Here is a 15,461-nt window from a genome sequence, read left to right as displayed (position 1 = left end):
TCTGTATTTACCGGACATTAAAATATGAAACATTACCACATTACCGCTAACAACATATCAATCGTGTAGATTTTTTATTCCAATTAAACTTATATTTCCGTTGTAGTTTCATTTTTATAAATTCATGTTTTGCGAGTTTCTTTATTAGTTGGTAATAGCCATGCCTTTAATGGATTATTTGTGAATTCTTATTTATAGTGTCATAACAGATTCATGTTTTGCGGACATTCCTCAGATTGTATTTCAAACAATGGAATCGCCGTTTATGGAAAAGACAAAGAACTTTTTGCTATTTCTGTTCCCTTTCTACGCTCTCAGCGTGACAACGCATGACTCGACGCGAATTCCGCAAAAGGAGGCGCGTCACAATGAAACACGCCTCAACTATGACGTCACAAAGCAGAAACACCCTCTCAATTGAGAGAGGAAAAGTTTCGGTGATTCTCTCGCGCCATGAAATGTTCCAATACCCGGGTTATAACGGACGCGTGGCCTTGTTGCAATATCAGTATAATGTTTTCGCGGAAAATAGGTCAACTTTGGGGTAACTACCAGCAACTGAGATAAACCTCTTTGCGCTGTGTTGCATACAATTACTGAAACATGTTACCATATACGGTGTTAAAATGTTCATGTTTTCCAATAAAAACGACAAACCAACAGTAAGTGTGTTTACAGTACACTAAAACAACTAACAAAATATATTTAAAAATACAATGCCGCCTTAACTGTGAATAAAATTAAAATGACCTCTTTATTATGGCTACATGAGAATTTGAGCTATTTTTTTAGTTTTGCTCTAAAAAATACTAACGAAAGTGGACGATAGGAGTGCATTTAATTTGTCCTCTAGTCACAGCGAGGTATTGCAACTGAACTATTGCTGAAAGCAAAACATACGCAGAATAACATTGCACCATCATTCATTCCGGACAGGATGTTATTATTTGTTATGATTATGAAAATTATCGCTTGCTTTAGATTGCATCATCCTTTGTGTAATGTCACCTCGTGGGATAAAACCGTTGAGTTCGGTTTACAGTTTCAAAACAAAGGTGACATTAATACGTTGCCCTTTACTGGCATCTAGCGGTTGAACTTTAGAAAAACATTTTTTATATTTTTTTAAAGTAATATTTATTGACGGTGCTTGTAATGTCAAAGAAAGGTTTATTTATATTTGTAAAAAGTTTGATTAATTTCACGTGTTTCTTAGTAAACTGCCAAGGGAGTGCTTTCGTTTTCCGTAATTGGACTCTAATTAAATATTTATTTAACCTTTGCAGCCTTTTCATTGTAATTGACTACTGCCGCACCCAGCTGCTGTTCAAAGTGCAGGAGCAAAGTACAACACGACGTGGAACAATTTTCGTGGAGTTAACAACAACTTTGTTTGCAGTTAATACCATTGGAAACACAGAGACAAAAACAACGACGTTCTTTGGGAGGCGAAGGTTCAAACCTCGGCCAGCTTACTCAAAACAACAAAATGTTTAGTATTGTGCGTTTCTGGTATATTTTTGACTTGATATATACATGAACTCAGTCCTTACCATGGCTGGTTGTATATACATAGGTATACATACACATTCATATACTTTAGTAAACACATGCTAATTATACAGTATATAATTTTGAGAGAAGTTCTCTAATTTGCATACCAAACAAGAACTCATTTAATTCGGTAGATAAAAAACGTGCAATGTTACAGATACATGAATGTAAATATGCAGCATAAATTTTTAAGTGCTCTGACCAATTTCCTTTTTTAAAATAACATGGTGTTTAAATTTTGAAAAATATTCATTTTTTGATTCATTTTTATCTTAAAATTGCGGTAATGTAACTTTACAGGTTGTGTGTATTTCACTGCTGTTGTGTATTTTGTGGGTTGAGTTATACGGAGCGTGCTTAGCTTAGAGGGTTCTAAGATATACAGTATAGATGGGTTTGGTTGGTTTTACTTCCTTGGAGCAGCTTCGTAGCTGTGACTCTCAGTTCCACCATGTCCATAACCTGGAAGATGAGGTTTCAATCGTGTGTATTTAATTGTCGTATTTTGAGTATTCGTAACTTTGTAATATAAAGATCTTTGCTATTACAAAGAGCGGAGTACATAGTGCGTAAAACGGGGGAAAGATGGTACATGTTTCGTCTTCTTTTACTTTCCAGTTTTGTAGTAAACAAAGATTATTACATATTTATACAACCGTATAATTGCAACTTTAAAGAAGCGTTGTTAACGGTAAAAACAAGACCAGGAAATATGGGATATTGTGGACTAACGGTATTCCTTTTTATTCCACAGTGTTACGTGTCAATAAAAGGAGATGAGATGATTAGATTGTCATCAGAAAGCATAACACATCAGCCCAAGTGACTATGTGTAAGTGACGGAAGCATTCATGTGGTTTGTACCTACCTTTGGGACCGAAGAGAGCGGAATAACACGGGATGTTGCAGTAAGGTTTGTCATCATGCTAAAACAAAAATAAACCATTTAAAAACAAAGTTAATTTCTGCAATTCGTATTTTATTCAGTTTTTTATTGTGCTGGATATTTTACAACTTAACGCGACAGATACATCATTGCGAGTTCTCATAGACATAAACAATTTCTGTTTTGATGACGTCACTGCGGTGGGCGTGACGTCATTCCGCAGTTATTTTCCACATGTCGCTAAACAGGATACAGAGCAGCTTGTCTGGCAAGATAATGATAAGAATAGAATTCCCTTGATAATCTCAACTACCAAGGTCAGACAGGCAACCACTTTAAACCAAGACTTCTTTCTCTATACATACCAGTTTTAAGACCATAATTTTCGGCAATATAAGAAAGCAAAGCAATAACATTTATTGTAATCTGGGGTTTAAGTGTCTCTTTTGAGTATTAAAACATTTATCGAGTTTTAGTATTGGTCATTTTACAACATGAGTATATATCATAGATCGTATTGGAGTATATTCGTGCTAATCAAAATGTGCCATATAGGCAACATTTTAAACTAACATGGGTTGGTTTACCACAGACCCTGTCTGTAATTTTGCTACTATTGATTTTATTTGAATTCAATACTTATTTGAGTAACATTTGCACCATACACAGTACAACATGTAGGACGAACGTATTCCCTTATTACCTACAAAGCGATCACGTAGCATTTAAATTAAAAAGTTGTGTTTTCGTTGTATACAAATTGTGTTTACAAGTCGGTTAGCCGTTGTATAGTTTCTGTCTTTTTGGTATTTTGCGTTTATGTGCTTCTTGTTTTGACTTTCCAAGATATAAACATTTCATGTCTATAATATGTTCACACACTATAGATATACCTCGGATAGTTTTCCAGGTTGTAAAGTCTTCTTGCATTTTTCGCATCGTAGACACGGTTTATGCCAAGTTTTCTTGATTGCTGTTATTTTCTCGGCTAAAAACATTTTTGGATATAGAATATCTACATTGTGTTTATACGTAGCTGAATAGAACTTTCGATAGTTATACAGCTTATAAACAAATTGTATATAAAGTCAACCACCTACTCACCGAAATAGACTGTCTTGCCACAACCTGCACACTTTTCAGACATTTTCAGAAGTCACTCGTTTAAATAACTCTAAAATGAATAGCAATACCTACAAAGCTATAGGGAAAAGTTAATACACAACTTTATACCACACGTTGCTACGATTCAGTCATACTAGCAGCTCTCAGCATGCCACACTGTGTACAATGTAAAGCTGGGATTACATATCTTAAGAAACTCACAGTGAGTGCGCTTTCACAACGTCGTCACCACTTTACTATGAAGAGCAAACCTCGCACTTCAAGTCCACTAAAACAATGTAAACTTCCGTACGAAACCACACTTCAAAGCACATTCTGTCTACAATAGTTTTTGACGAAAAACCAAAGCAATCGTTAACAATACGGCATCGCTTTTGTATAAATCTACCTCAACAAAACAGCAGCTGTAACGACGTCCTTACGACTACTACTACAGCGAAAGGGACAAAGGGCGGTTAACACAATAGCTTTGTGGTTAAATTCGAAATGTTAATTAATGTAAATAAATATAAGAATGAAAGTACCTTAAAGATGTCTATAGTAAAAGAACCTCGTATACATTTATATATTTCAATTACAGCAGAAACCTTTTGATGGCAAGCTTATACATCAAACAGACAACGCGTCACATATGTGTACTATACTAAAATAACTTGCTCTGAAAAACAGGCCCGATAGAATTCTTGTTATAACTGGCACAAAACGTAAAGCGTAAACATAGGAGCAACAAACATGTTGTCTGCTCCGTTTACTTTTAACTGGTGCGCCAATAACATGTTCGTATACTGAGCGTACACGAACTAACATGCAAAAGCAATTCACTTTAGTACCCTGAGCTAACGGTCCTGTTATCACCCGACCTATACCGTTGCCAGTCATCGTCAGTTTGAACTGCTTTTCCAGGCGCTGTGTTCTAGTGTTCTATCTCAATTAGGGAGCTTCCATGCGATAGCTAATCATGCAATCTGTCACTATGTACTTTTACACCGAGTCGCCTTATTCATATTGCATGCGGGGAACAAGCAGCGAAAGGTCGTTGGTTCGCTGACCAATTTCGCAGCCACGGTCTAATTACTTCTATCCCGCAGAGGCAATTGACTTGAATATTTAATTAGGCAGAACACTTGCCAATCCATGCTATGCCTATTGACCGTATACGACACACAGGGGGCGTAACATATGTTCAATGTAACACGAATTCCGTAACTACATATGCTGCGCTACCATGTTGGGTATACATCTCTGTTGTTTGAACTGTCACCGTCGCTTTAAAATCGAAATCGAGAAAATCTTTTCATATAAAATATTCTATGTGTTTTTTTCTCATGGCAAATTGTGCTACAATTTAAGGTATATAATTGGTCTAAAATGTGTATACGATCAAAACAACTCATAAAAGCTACTTGTTTCTTTTCTTTTAAGGTAAAATAATCTCTCAACAATCGGTAGCTTATTACCACAACCTATGTTTTCATACAATATCATCTTACAATGCTGGAACACTATATATACGTATATACACTACCTCTGTGCAGAACGTTTTAAATAGAAGTCGTTCTGAAATGGTCAATTCTCGTTAAATGTACATCCCATTTTAAATGACGCAACCAATATACGTGAACAGATGCAATAGATAAACTATATACGTCTGTATTGTAACGGCTTAGATAGAACAAACTAACCGCGTTCGGTTTAGAAAAAGAAATAAAGAGAACGTCATATACAGAGACATTATACTTTACAGACCCTGATGCGTTGAGTCAGGGACAATGCAAATACGTGCATACCTTGAAACATAGATGTATTTAACCTTACATGGCGTATAACAATATTCTTTACATTTTACATACAAAATTTTAACCTCATATTACGTGTTGCAGCGGATTTTCAAACCACTATTTCAAGAGACTGCTTGATGTAAACTCTGTTAGCGAAACCCGCGGCCAGAAGCTTTATACTCGGATAGATTTGTTCCCATGAGGAACAGATGGCAGCAGGGTGGAAATGTCGCGTGGAAGTAAAGCCACAAAACAAAACAAACCTTTTACTTGTACTTGGAAAATACGACACCAAACGTTGTGTCGATGAAATATGGTAGAATTTCCAAAAATGAAGCACAGAAGTTAGACCGAGTAGGGTGTGAAACATAGAGTAGTCGTGTTTCTTATACATACGATGTATATTACTTTATATATACAACTTCTCCGTTTAAACATTTCACTCACACTTCATGGTGAAAAACAGCGAGAACAAACAATTCGCGTCTCGCTAAACACAATTACTACATACAAATCTAATATGCAAATATATCATGGTATGATCCATACTGAACGCCAACTAACCTCGATGTATCCGGTCAGTGCTTAAGACGCATGGTCTGAGTGGTCGTGTTGTTACAAGCGTGTTGTTACGAAACGATAAGGTTGCTTTAAAACTAATGAAATCGTTGTTAGTTAGAATTAACAGTTTGAGTATTTGCGCTGTTATTTTAGTTGTGAAATGGATAGGTTTACGACAACCTATGATGTCACGATGACGAGTGCTGTTGATGACGTCATTATACCGAAAACTAGACAAGTCAGTTTTATTATTCCGTTGACAATCGAATGCATTATAGTGGCATGTTGTATATGGTTAGCCGTAACGTTGGTCATTCATGGAGTCAGAACTAACAGATTTAGACGTCAAAGTGGAAACGACCTTAATGGTGGGATTGTGTACAGTTTGGCTGTTGTCTCTACTCTGACGGTGGCTGTTCGATGCTGCTGTTCCATCATCGCTATTACACTCCCTCCTTATAAACCAGGATTTGACGACGAATGCGAAAGAACTAGCGACGCCGTTATTTCACTTTACCTTACTGCGTTGGTACCAGTGTATTTGTTGTTGTGGTTCCGGCAAAGGGCAATATACGCCCACCCACTAATGTCAAGCTCTCATAGCAAATTTATCATTTTGCTGAGTTGGTCAAGTATTCTATTTTTGCTTTGCGCCGGGACAGCTGTAGTTCTAGTTTTTACCATTCCGAAAAACAGAAAATCGAATTATTCCGGCTGCGAACTCAAGACACGCGAAAGTGTGAACACAGCCGGATCAATTTTAACAATAATCGGACAGTTGATGCTTTTGGTTCTTTTTATCATTCCCCTTCGACGTAATCTACAAGGCTGGGGATCATTCTCTGTGATGCGGAAAGCTTTCTGGCGGAAGTCGGACTCTACGACTGTTAGTTCACCGCAAGTCGTAAATGTCAATGATGATAATTCAATTGGAAAACCTGGGCTTATTGGCACCAACTGCACGAATGTATCGACTCATACTGAAGCAAGTTCCTCCACAAATGTCCCGATTAACAAAAAGATTCTTCGCATCATACAACGTTCGATAGTCCTTGCTACGATTTGCATCTTAACAGACGTTACTGCGATGGTTATTTCGACCTACGCAATGCCAAAAGACGGCACCCGAAACAACGTATACGTTTTATATGACACCAGTCTTCTTTCCAACGTCATCTGCATTATCTTGTCGTTCGAGAATTATAAAACAATGATATTCCCAACAATTGAAGTCACAAAAGATTCATCTTCGGGGCGAACTGGATCTCTTGCTACAGTTTCATGAGGTTACTCAAATTGAGAGCAAGCTAACTGATGTCCAAGGATTGATGTGCGAAATTTACTAAATAGTAAAATACGATTAGAACTTCTGGCACGGGTCATGTAAATTGTAAAACATGTATAGGAGGGTGGAGGATGATGGAACGCTTTTTTATTTTAATTTTCCGCCTCGTTTGGTAATAAACAAAAAAAACATTCAAAGAACCGTACCTTAACGACATCCATAAATACCGTTGTTAATTGTTTAAAACACGATCATGGTATTTAGATATGTGCTATAAAGACGACCCATCTTCCCCCACCCTGCTATATATGTTATGTGGCGCAGTCGATTTATTAAGGGCATCCAAGTTTGGCTTGAAATATAATAAGCCAACGGATCAACAAGAATATCGTGTTATTTTTTCGACATACCTGTTTTATGTTTTCTAATGCCTCTATACCCGCCATTTGTATCTCATATATACTCCCAAACTTTTTTCATACTAAGCATAATTCTTTCGAGTGCCTTTGAACCTTAATACAATCAACTTGCTTAATTTGTCTCTGACGTTTGATTGGTTACAGTTGCTAGTACGTCTGACGAACTGGAAATTAAATCAATTAGTTCCCAATCACTTGGGTACTTAAAGTAGCGAACCGTCGATACAGCTGCTGGCATTATTTGGCAGCGCACCCAACGTCGTGTATATACATCCACAAAGTAACACATCGGTAACTGCTGTGACAAGGTGTATGAACAGAACACCTAAATGTCCATAGGTAACAATGATGCACTGAAACGTCTTCTCTGTGTTTCACTTGAAACCTAAAAAGTTTAATAATACCCAATGCTGTAAGTTCAATGCATTCAAATAATGCATAACAGTGGTAATCTTGACGTTGGACAAAACAGGTTCTCTTAATGGTGCGCCTCTGATTGCGCAAGGGAATACCATTGTTTTATAATTCTCAAACGACAAGATAATGCAGATGACGTTGGAAAGAAGACTGACGTCATAAATGTTATAAGCAAAGTTTCGGATGCCGTCTTTTGGGAGTGCGTAAGTGGAAATAACCATCGCAGTAACGTCTGTTAAGATGCAAATCGTAGCAAACAAGGACTATCGAACGTTGTATGATGCGAAGAATCGTTTTGTTGATCGAGAACAATTTATCTGAAGAGCATTTATTGGAGTGGGTGTTTGTAGGATCTCATTGCGACAAAAATAACTACCAATTTTCACCGGATGTTGACTCATTCCAGATTAGTAGGCAGTTGTTTTATGTAAAAAAATAACAGTAACTTTCCATTTCTGTTAGACAAATACAAAATAAATAAGTTTCTTTTTCTTCATATTAAGACGGATTGCTTGATAGCTGGAAGATGCATGTGTGTATGTCAAAAGAACTCCCCTTGTTCATGAACACGCTTACTTAAAATTTCACCGACGACCAGTCGCCACTGCACCACACGACAAGGTACGGGCAAGTCAGCAGTGTTTTTTTTTGTGTTTAATTTTGATTTTTGTGTGTGTAAATGTGTTTTATACAACGCTGCTGGGTTGACGATATGCCTCAAATGCTGAAAACAAGTCTAATAAACGTATCTGTACAGGGAAATCGAAAGCACGCGAGGAATGAAATATAAGTGAAGAAATGCTAAATCCTAATGTTATTGCGCGTGTGGGTAAAACGATTTAACGAACAAACTGTTACTTTGTTTTGGAGCTATGTCCTATTTGAAACAATAACCTAAACCCAGCAACGCCGCGAACGTATTTTGTTTTATGGTGAGCCTCTTCGGGTATAGTCAAGAAAAATACGGCGCGAGTGATAAAATGATACAATACACGAAGTGCAACTATTCTAACCAACATAGTTGGCCCACGCTCGAGACTCACCACTTATGGCCTTAACGTGCAATTAATAAATGTACGATACCGTTCACCAGTACTACCATTTGTACCGTACTGGTGTTGAAGCTTCTGTTCCATCATCCACTCCTCTTCGCCTGCCGAACCAGAATACAAATCAATTTGCCATTTTCATATTCTTTTCCCGTCTGTTTTTAAAACAAGTGTTAATCAATACCTCACCATAGGCTATATAGCAAACCCTTTATTGTCATCCTAGGTTATATGACTGAATAGCCAGTCGTTTTATCTGCTGCGGACAAACATACGTTAACCCAAATAACAATATATATACTACGAAGCTAAAATCTTACCTTGATAGTTGAACGGTAATGTTGAATAGTCCTGATATTAATCCAAAGTCCTTTAAAACTTCAGCCAAAGCCAACCTGGACCTGGAAAATTAAGATGGATTGTCTCTTATACAGACACACAGTATAAATTAGAGGGTAATACTTTAAAATATATCGATACCGGTAGGACAACAAGAATAATACAACCAAACACCAATGCCCGTGGACAACTGGCATTAAAAATACCAACAACACAAAAGCAGAACAACAACTGCCAAACTCGGCAACTCAAAGAACAGCAGAATGTGCAAAATCAAACAAGGAACAAATCCTGAGCATAGAAACAGCTCAGGAAACAAACCAGCATGAGAAATGTAACATATTGCAGCTCGAACCAATGCAATACCAACCTAAACAAACCAACTTCACTCACACAAGTTGGGACCTTGCAACTGAAGACCAAAATCACATTTTCAGTGAGGGACTTAGGATAAAAAAGAAACCAAGAATTCTTTTCATTCCACGTACTTTGCATGAAACGGTTTTCGCGTTGCTTCTCTTCGCCGAAGGAAATCTCATGCGTTTCTCGATACATTTGATTCGGGAATTAATTATTACCAGAGCCAGTGTTTCCAATAGACTGTTTTTGCGTTTAAAATGTTGTTTTGTCGTCCCCGATGTCACCGTTTAATTAAATTTCTAAAAATTATATTTGTGTGGCAACAGTTTATTTTAAGCGGTTTACGATTAAATTGCCCATCACCAAACTCCCCAACTTATGTTCTAAAAATAAACATCTATATGCGCCATGTAACTTGGCAACAATAAACGCCGCCAAGATTTCGTTTTGGATTTTTTTTTGGGGGGGGGGGAGGGGTTAACTACTCATGGGGTACTTTGTGTAACCTATTGGTTTAACTATAATTAGATTTATTAAGGCGCTAGTGAAGAATCTTCCCCCACCTTATTTGCTAACCCCTAACCCCTAATCCCTATAAGTATAATTGTTCCAGTTAATATTATACTAATAAAGAATCTTGCTTTCATTGCTTTATGTACAATTTTAATTAAATTACAACAATAGGTTGAAATATTATACGAATATGGACGCATTTGGAAATTCAAGAGAATCCTGGTGTGCGGTCGAGTTAAACAAATCACAATCGTGGTGCAGAACAGAACGACAACACTTTAAGGTTGCACATAAGTATACTCACAAGTCAATACATGAATTTATTTTGTTAGCTGTAAGACCATACGTTGTGTTAAAATAGTAATATAGCATTCTCTTATGCATATATTCGTATGGCATAAAACTTTGGTCCCACACAAGTCAACTATAATAGGAACTCTAATCTTGTGTTAACAGATGCTTGCGTCAATGCTCCGTATGGCCTAAAACTTTGGGACCCCATTCAACCTAAATAGGAACTCTTTGTGTCTATTATGTATTTAATAATGTGTAACATTTTTAAATGACATAATGTTATCAGATTTGTTAATATAATATGTTTGGATGACCTGATGTGGTAAGGTTATATAACAGAGGTAATAGGGAGAAAAACATTGGTTAAGATGTTAAAAAATCCTTTTTAATCTTACACCAATGGCAGTAACCAGTCCATTAAATCTATATTATTATTTCCTTTGTAATTCATATCTTTTGGTAATTAAAAGTTTTATGCCACAGTGATACAAATATTTTTATATTTCTCGGACCAATTTTAACTATTATAACTTTGAAGAAAAGTTTAAAAAAATATTTTCAGGACAATTTTAAAAGCTCTGTGTTCAACCCAACAAGAAACAATGAAGCGGAACAAAGATGTAAATGGGAGATTGAAGCTCCCACCCATCGAGAGAAACGACATTATGAAATTGCTCGTAAGAATAATCGTACCCTTAACTTACTAATAAAAATAGATGTCTATCAATAATACCAATACAGCTCAATAGTATCAGTTGATGCTTAAAACACATAACATGACACTGAGCATTAGATATGAAAATACATTATGTGAGTAATAAAAAAACAGTATAGGGTGTTTTAACTTTTCGTGTCTGGTATAAATGTTGACACATAGATTGTGACGTAAAGTAAAGAAGGTGTTGTATTTATACATGTTTGCTGTATGAGAGAATAGCCGTGGACCAACTACCTAAGATTTCTCATTAATACAAGATAAATAATGAGTTTCTCGTTTAAAACTACCTTTATACTAAAATCTTCAATATACATTTGGAAGTTCTGTATTAATACATTTACCAATTTATTGTATATTTTTTATGGTTTGTTGTAAAACAAAAGCAGAAAATGTACAATTTAGAGTATAATTTCGTTTTGTCGTTTCAGATTCTTACCAGCTGAAGTTTTAACAAGAGATTCTTAACAACTAGTTTCGTATTATAGTTGCGTTCTATTTAATTAAAGACCAAAACATAAGAAATGCCAACAAACATATTTTATTTCTATAGTTTACAATATACAATGATTGCATCACGATTTCTGAGATTAGCATTACGTAGTATTGCAATTATTTGATGCCAAATAAACCAAGACATATTCGTTGTTTAACTTTAATGCTGCTACAGTTTTGTCTGAATGTTTAAGTTTAGTCTTTAAAGTAGTGCTTAAAACAATGTTTGCAATGAGAAATAGAAAATATTCCAGAAGAACAAAATATTTACAAATATTTAAACATATTAGAAATGAAACATTTTGCTAACCCATATTTTGAACACAATTTGTTTTAAAATCTTTATTGAAAATAGTTTAAATTTTACTAAAAGAAAGAAAAATAGTCAGTAAATTATTTACAACGATCGTTTAAAACCAGCAAATACCAAGTGAGTTACACCCATCCAATGTTGCCAATCAGAAATAGCAAATTGCAGTTGAAATACATTGTCCTTATAAATTGGCATCACACCAATCTTTTAAACACTGATAGGCATCGTTAGCTTGCTTTTTGTTTGCACCACATGTATCTTTAAACCAATCAAGAAAAAGCTCGTCACTTTTTTTCAACAAAAGGAATTGACCAAGTAAGACGTATGCCTGTAAATTAAATACATTAGGGCATGGCACTGAACAACAGACAACCCAAACATAGGAAAAGGAAGCCGACAAGTATATATTACTACTTGTAAAAGATTTTGGGGGAGGGGCAGAACATTTATATTAATAGGTTATTTTTGCTATCTCATAAAACTACAAGTCAAAAACGATGCACATGGCTGAACACCTATAATTCAAGATGTTTTCAACCAGATTTGCGGCCACATCTAACAGATGCCAAATGTTCAAAAGAGCATAGGAGTTCAACAAACCATTTTTTTCTTTATACCACAAGTGGTTTTTGAGTTATGACAAAAACATTACAGGATTGCAAACAGTTGAAGATATTTTGTTTTTTTGAACAGAAATGCTATGGGTATTGGGGTTGAACCAATAGTTAGTTTGTAGAGCTTGTATGGTTATTTGACTTCTGTTTGACATGGCCACGTAGACTATCTGGTTGAAATAACCGAAACATCGGCAACCAGGCACAACTTGTAGTTTTACTTTTATTATATATATATATACACTCTTTTTTTGCACAACAAAATTAAATGAACTGCGGAAAACTTAGTAAAATATTCCTTAAATTAGTTGAATGCAAGCTGCATGGTTATTATATTTTATACCAGGATCACATCAAATGTAAACTTATTCCAACCATGTTTTATCTTAAATTTTTAATATACCTTGTCATATCCTTTATCAGATAGCTTTTTGCCAAGAACTTTCCCAATTCCGGCAACAGTTTCAATTCCCTTTTCTCCCATTGGCTCCCCAACAAAATCCTGATGCTTCTGGCTTGTAGAAGACATGATGCGTTTATAGTTTTAAATCTATGCACAAGATTCTACAACCTAAAGATTGCATGGAAGCATATTATAATATAATATGTGTTACTACGGTTGGTTAGCCGTTTCTCAAACAAGCGACGCAATATACACAGAGAAGATATTTTACACGTACACTCTAAACGATTGGTTGTTTAACATAATTTCATAACAGTTTTCGTGTGAAAGCGTACTATAACATACCATACGTTAACTTTAAACTAAATGCTACGAAACATCGATAAAACAAACATTTAAGTACAAGCATACACCTATTATACTAAGAAACAACACACAACACGAACTTTCGTCATACCACATGACTTGCTTACAATTACGTAGTAATGTGAAGTGCGAAAAATCAGTGGGCACGTTTCCCGCCATTTCTATAATAACAAGAAACAAACGTGGCGACAACTCGCGGAGTTTCAGCATAGAAATAATTACAAAAAAGTATTTTGTAAAAGTCGGGATTTCCATATTGAAATAATTTGCTTTCAGATTTTCTACATAAATATAGAAATATGCTGTTTCTCTGTATTCTTATACCTTACTTTTGTGTTTATTTCAATATTAAACATGTGAACATACATTAACATTAGTTTATTTTAACCAGATTCAAGGGTCAATTTAAAATACTTTTAAGTTGTACAAGCATTACCTTATCAGTTCTAGTTACGCTTTTAATGATTACCTGTGATTACATTTCATCTTGTTAATGCTAGAATCTTGACTGCACCTGGTTAAATATTTACTACAAGCATATTTGCACAAATTTTAAAACCTACTTCACACCCGCTTTTGTTTTATTTTTCATTTCACGTTTATTTAATAGCCAGAAATTTTCAGAACACAGAGCATGCACAACTAGTATTGCCTTCTTTTAAAAGGTCGCTTTTTGTTATTCTTAAACTTTTGTGGTTTTCCAGATGAAGTACGCTTCTGTTCCCATTTTAGTTGTTTGTTGCTTGATCGATCTTTGTTTACAAAAGCAGAACTTGTCCCACTATCACCTCTGGATACAATAAGCCCAGATTTAAATAAATTAATCATATTTTTTAAACCACAGCACAACAATTCATTCAGTCGGTCATTCAAAAACTTGCCAGAAAGTTTTACAAACACAAGAATACAACAATTTTTAAACAGACCTGTTTGTTACATTTTCCTCGAGGAGCAGGTTAAACTGATCTGTGACATCATCATGACGACGACGTTTTGTTGATTGTGTTGAAACAATAGAGTTTCCTTTTTTCTTTTTTGCTTTTTTGGGCTGATTATCATCTACATGAACAAGTTTAACAGTACTAATAATACATTAGAAATTGTGCATTACCAAGAGAATACCTAAAAAACTAAACAAGAATTTAAGTTAAAAACCAGTTGACATTATCAAAAAATGGCCCTTTCACCCAAAAAAAGGAATTTTCTAATTTTATTCCATAAGCCATTAAGAAACATCAATACTTAAAAGTAACAAACCCTTTGAAGAGACAAACATTCCTGCATCTTCTAAATCTTCCTCCAAAAGATCTTGTTCATCATCTTCCATGTTGAAACCATAATCCTCGTCATCTGCAAGATTGCAAGGTTGAAAAATTAATTTGAAATCAAAGTTTGAAAATAATATTAAAGTAAAACAAACATTTTAAAAGTAAATTATGTTTTAATGTATGTTTAAACAACTGAAGTTATTTTGATGCACAATATTCTTTATAACATATGTTTAAACTGTGTGAAAACTTGAGGGATTGCAAACAGTTGATATAGACTTGAGCTACTACTATTTTTCAGTATGATACATGAATGTAACTAATTATTCTTGTGTAAAGGGATAACCAAGAATATTATAACACCAGTGTCAACTTACAACATAACATATACATACCTTTGTAGATGATTATTGAAAACTAATAAGCACAACATGATAAAAACATAGGCCTACCTGATCCATTGTCAACTTCATCAACAGAATCATCATCTGAAATATCATCCTTCTCATTCATTCTCTTTGAAAAACTACAATAAGAGTTTGTGAACTGTTAAGCTAAGATGATCTATTAGGGGCAGTTGACTGTGTTATGACTGTATTACCTGTAGTAGCAGCATTCAGCCTTGAACTGTATCCTATGCATAAAAGGTGCACCCGTGACCCCAGTGCCAGACATATATTTTATATTTATTCATTTTTATATTATAT

The 15,461-nt window shown here is 35.2% G+C and overlaps 4 protein-coding genes and 1 long non-coding RNA gene across 5 annotated transcripts in view; 1 reads left to right on the top strand and 4 right to left on the bottom strand.

Moving 5' to 3' along the window:
- Window positions 1-1,122: 1,122 nt before the first annotated feature.
- Window positions 1,123-3,653, bottom strand: LOC100180300 (cysteine-rich protein 1-like). The gene is made up of 4 exons (XM_002131781.4): window positions 3,545-3,653; window positions 3,334-3,428; window positions 2,423-2,480; window positions 1,123-2,016 (listed from the first exon to the last, which is right to left on the bottom strand). Exons 1-4 carry the CDS (start codon window positions 3,585-3,587, stop codon window positions 1,961-1,963), a joined length of 252 nt encoding a protein of 83 aa, XP_002131817.1. The 5' UTR covers window positions 3,588-3,653; the 3' UTR covers window positions 1,123-1,960.
- LOC101242709 lies at window positions 3,652-11,948 on the top strand. Its single transcript, XM_004226605.4, has 4 exons — window positions 3,652-8,646; window positions 9,459-10,569; window positions 11,143-11,257; window positions 11,727-11,948. Exon 1 carries the CDS (start codon window positions 6,065-6,067, stop codon window positions 7,187-7,189), a length of 1,125 nt encoding a protein of 374 aa, XP_004226653.2. The 5' UTR covers window positions 3,652-6,064; the 3' UTR covers window positions 7,190-8,646; window positions 9,459-10,569; window positions 11,143-11,257; window positions 11,727-11,948.
- On the bottom strand, window positions 8,459-9,543 carry LOC113474676. Its single transcript, XR_003396365.1, has 2 exons — window positions 9,395-9,543; window positions 8,459-9,229 (listed from the first exon to the last, which is right to left on the bottom strand). It is a non-coding gene; the product is annotated as an uncharacterized LOC113474676 (long non-coding RNA).
- Window positions 11,821-13,312, bottom strand: LOC100182647 (barrier-to-autointegration factor). Its single transcript, XM_018814178.2, has 2 exons — window positions 13,121-13,312; window positions 11,821-12,431 (listed from the first exon to the last, which is right to left on the bottom strand). Exons 1-2 carry the CDS (start codon window positions 13,244-13,246, stop codon window positions 12,285-12,287), a joined length of 273 nt encoding a protein of 90 aa, XP_018669723.1. The 5' UTR covers window positions 13,247-13,312; the 3' UTR covers window positions 11,821-12,284.
- Window positions 13,313-14,065: 753 nt separating this feature from the next.
- The window catches only part of cbf (transcription factor protein), a gene marked incomplete in the record, with an annotated part of 6,184 nt that continues 4,788 nt past the window's right edge, over window positions 14,066-15,461 (bottom strand). Inside the window, 4 exon segments of the mRNA NM_001078199.1 lie at window positions 14,066-14,276; window positions 14,413-14,545; window positions 14,744-14,836; window positions 15,207-15,279. Coding sequence (NP_001071667.1) covers window positions 14,129-14,276; window positions 14,413-14,545; window positions 14,744-14,836; window positions 15,207-15,279 — 447 coding nt within the window.

The sequence above is a fragment of the Ciona intestinalis genome, chromosome 11 (assembly GCF_000224145.3).
Source record: "Ciona intestinalis chromosome 11, KH, whole genome shotgun sequence".
NCBI classification, from domain to species: Eukaryota; Metazoa; Chordata; class Ascidiacea; order Phlebobranchia; family Cionidae; genus Ciona; species Ciona intestinalis.
The sequence above is the reverse complement of the archived record's forward strand: the minus strand, read 5'-3'. Positions and strand labels throughout refer to the sequence as shown.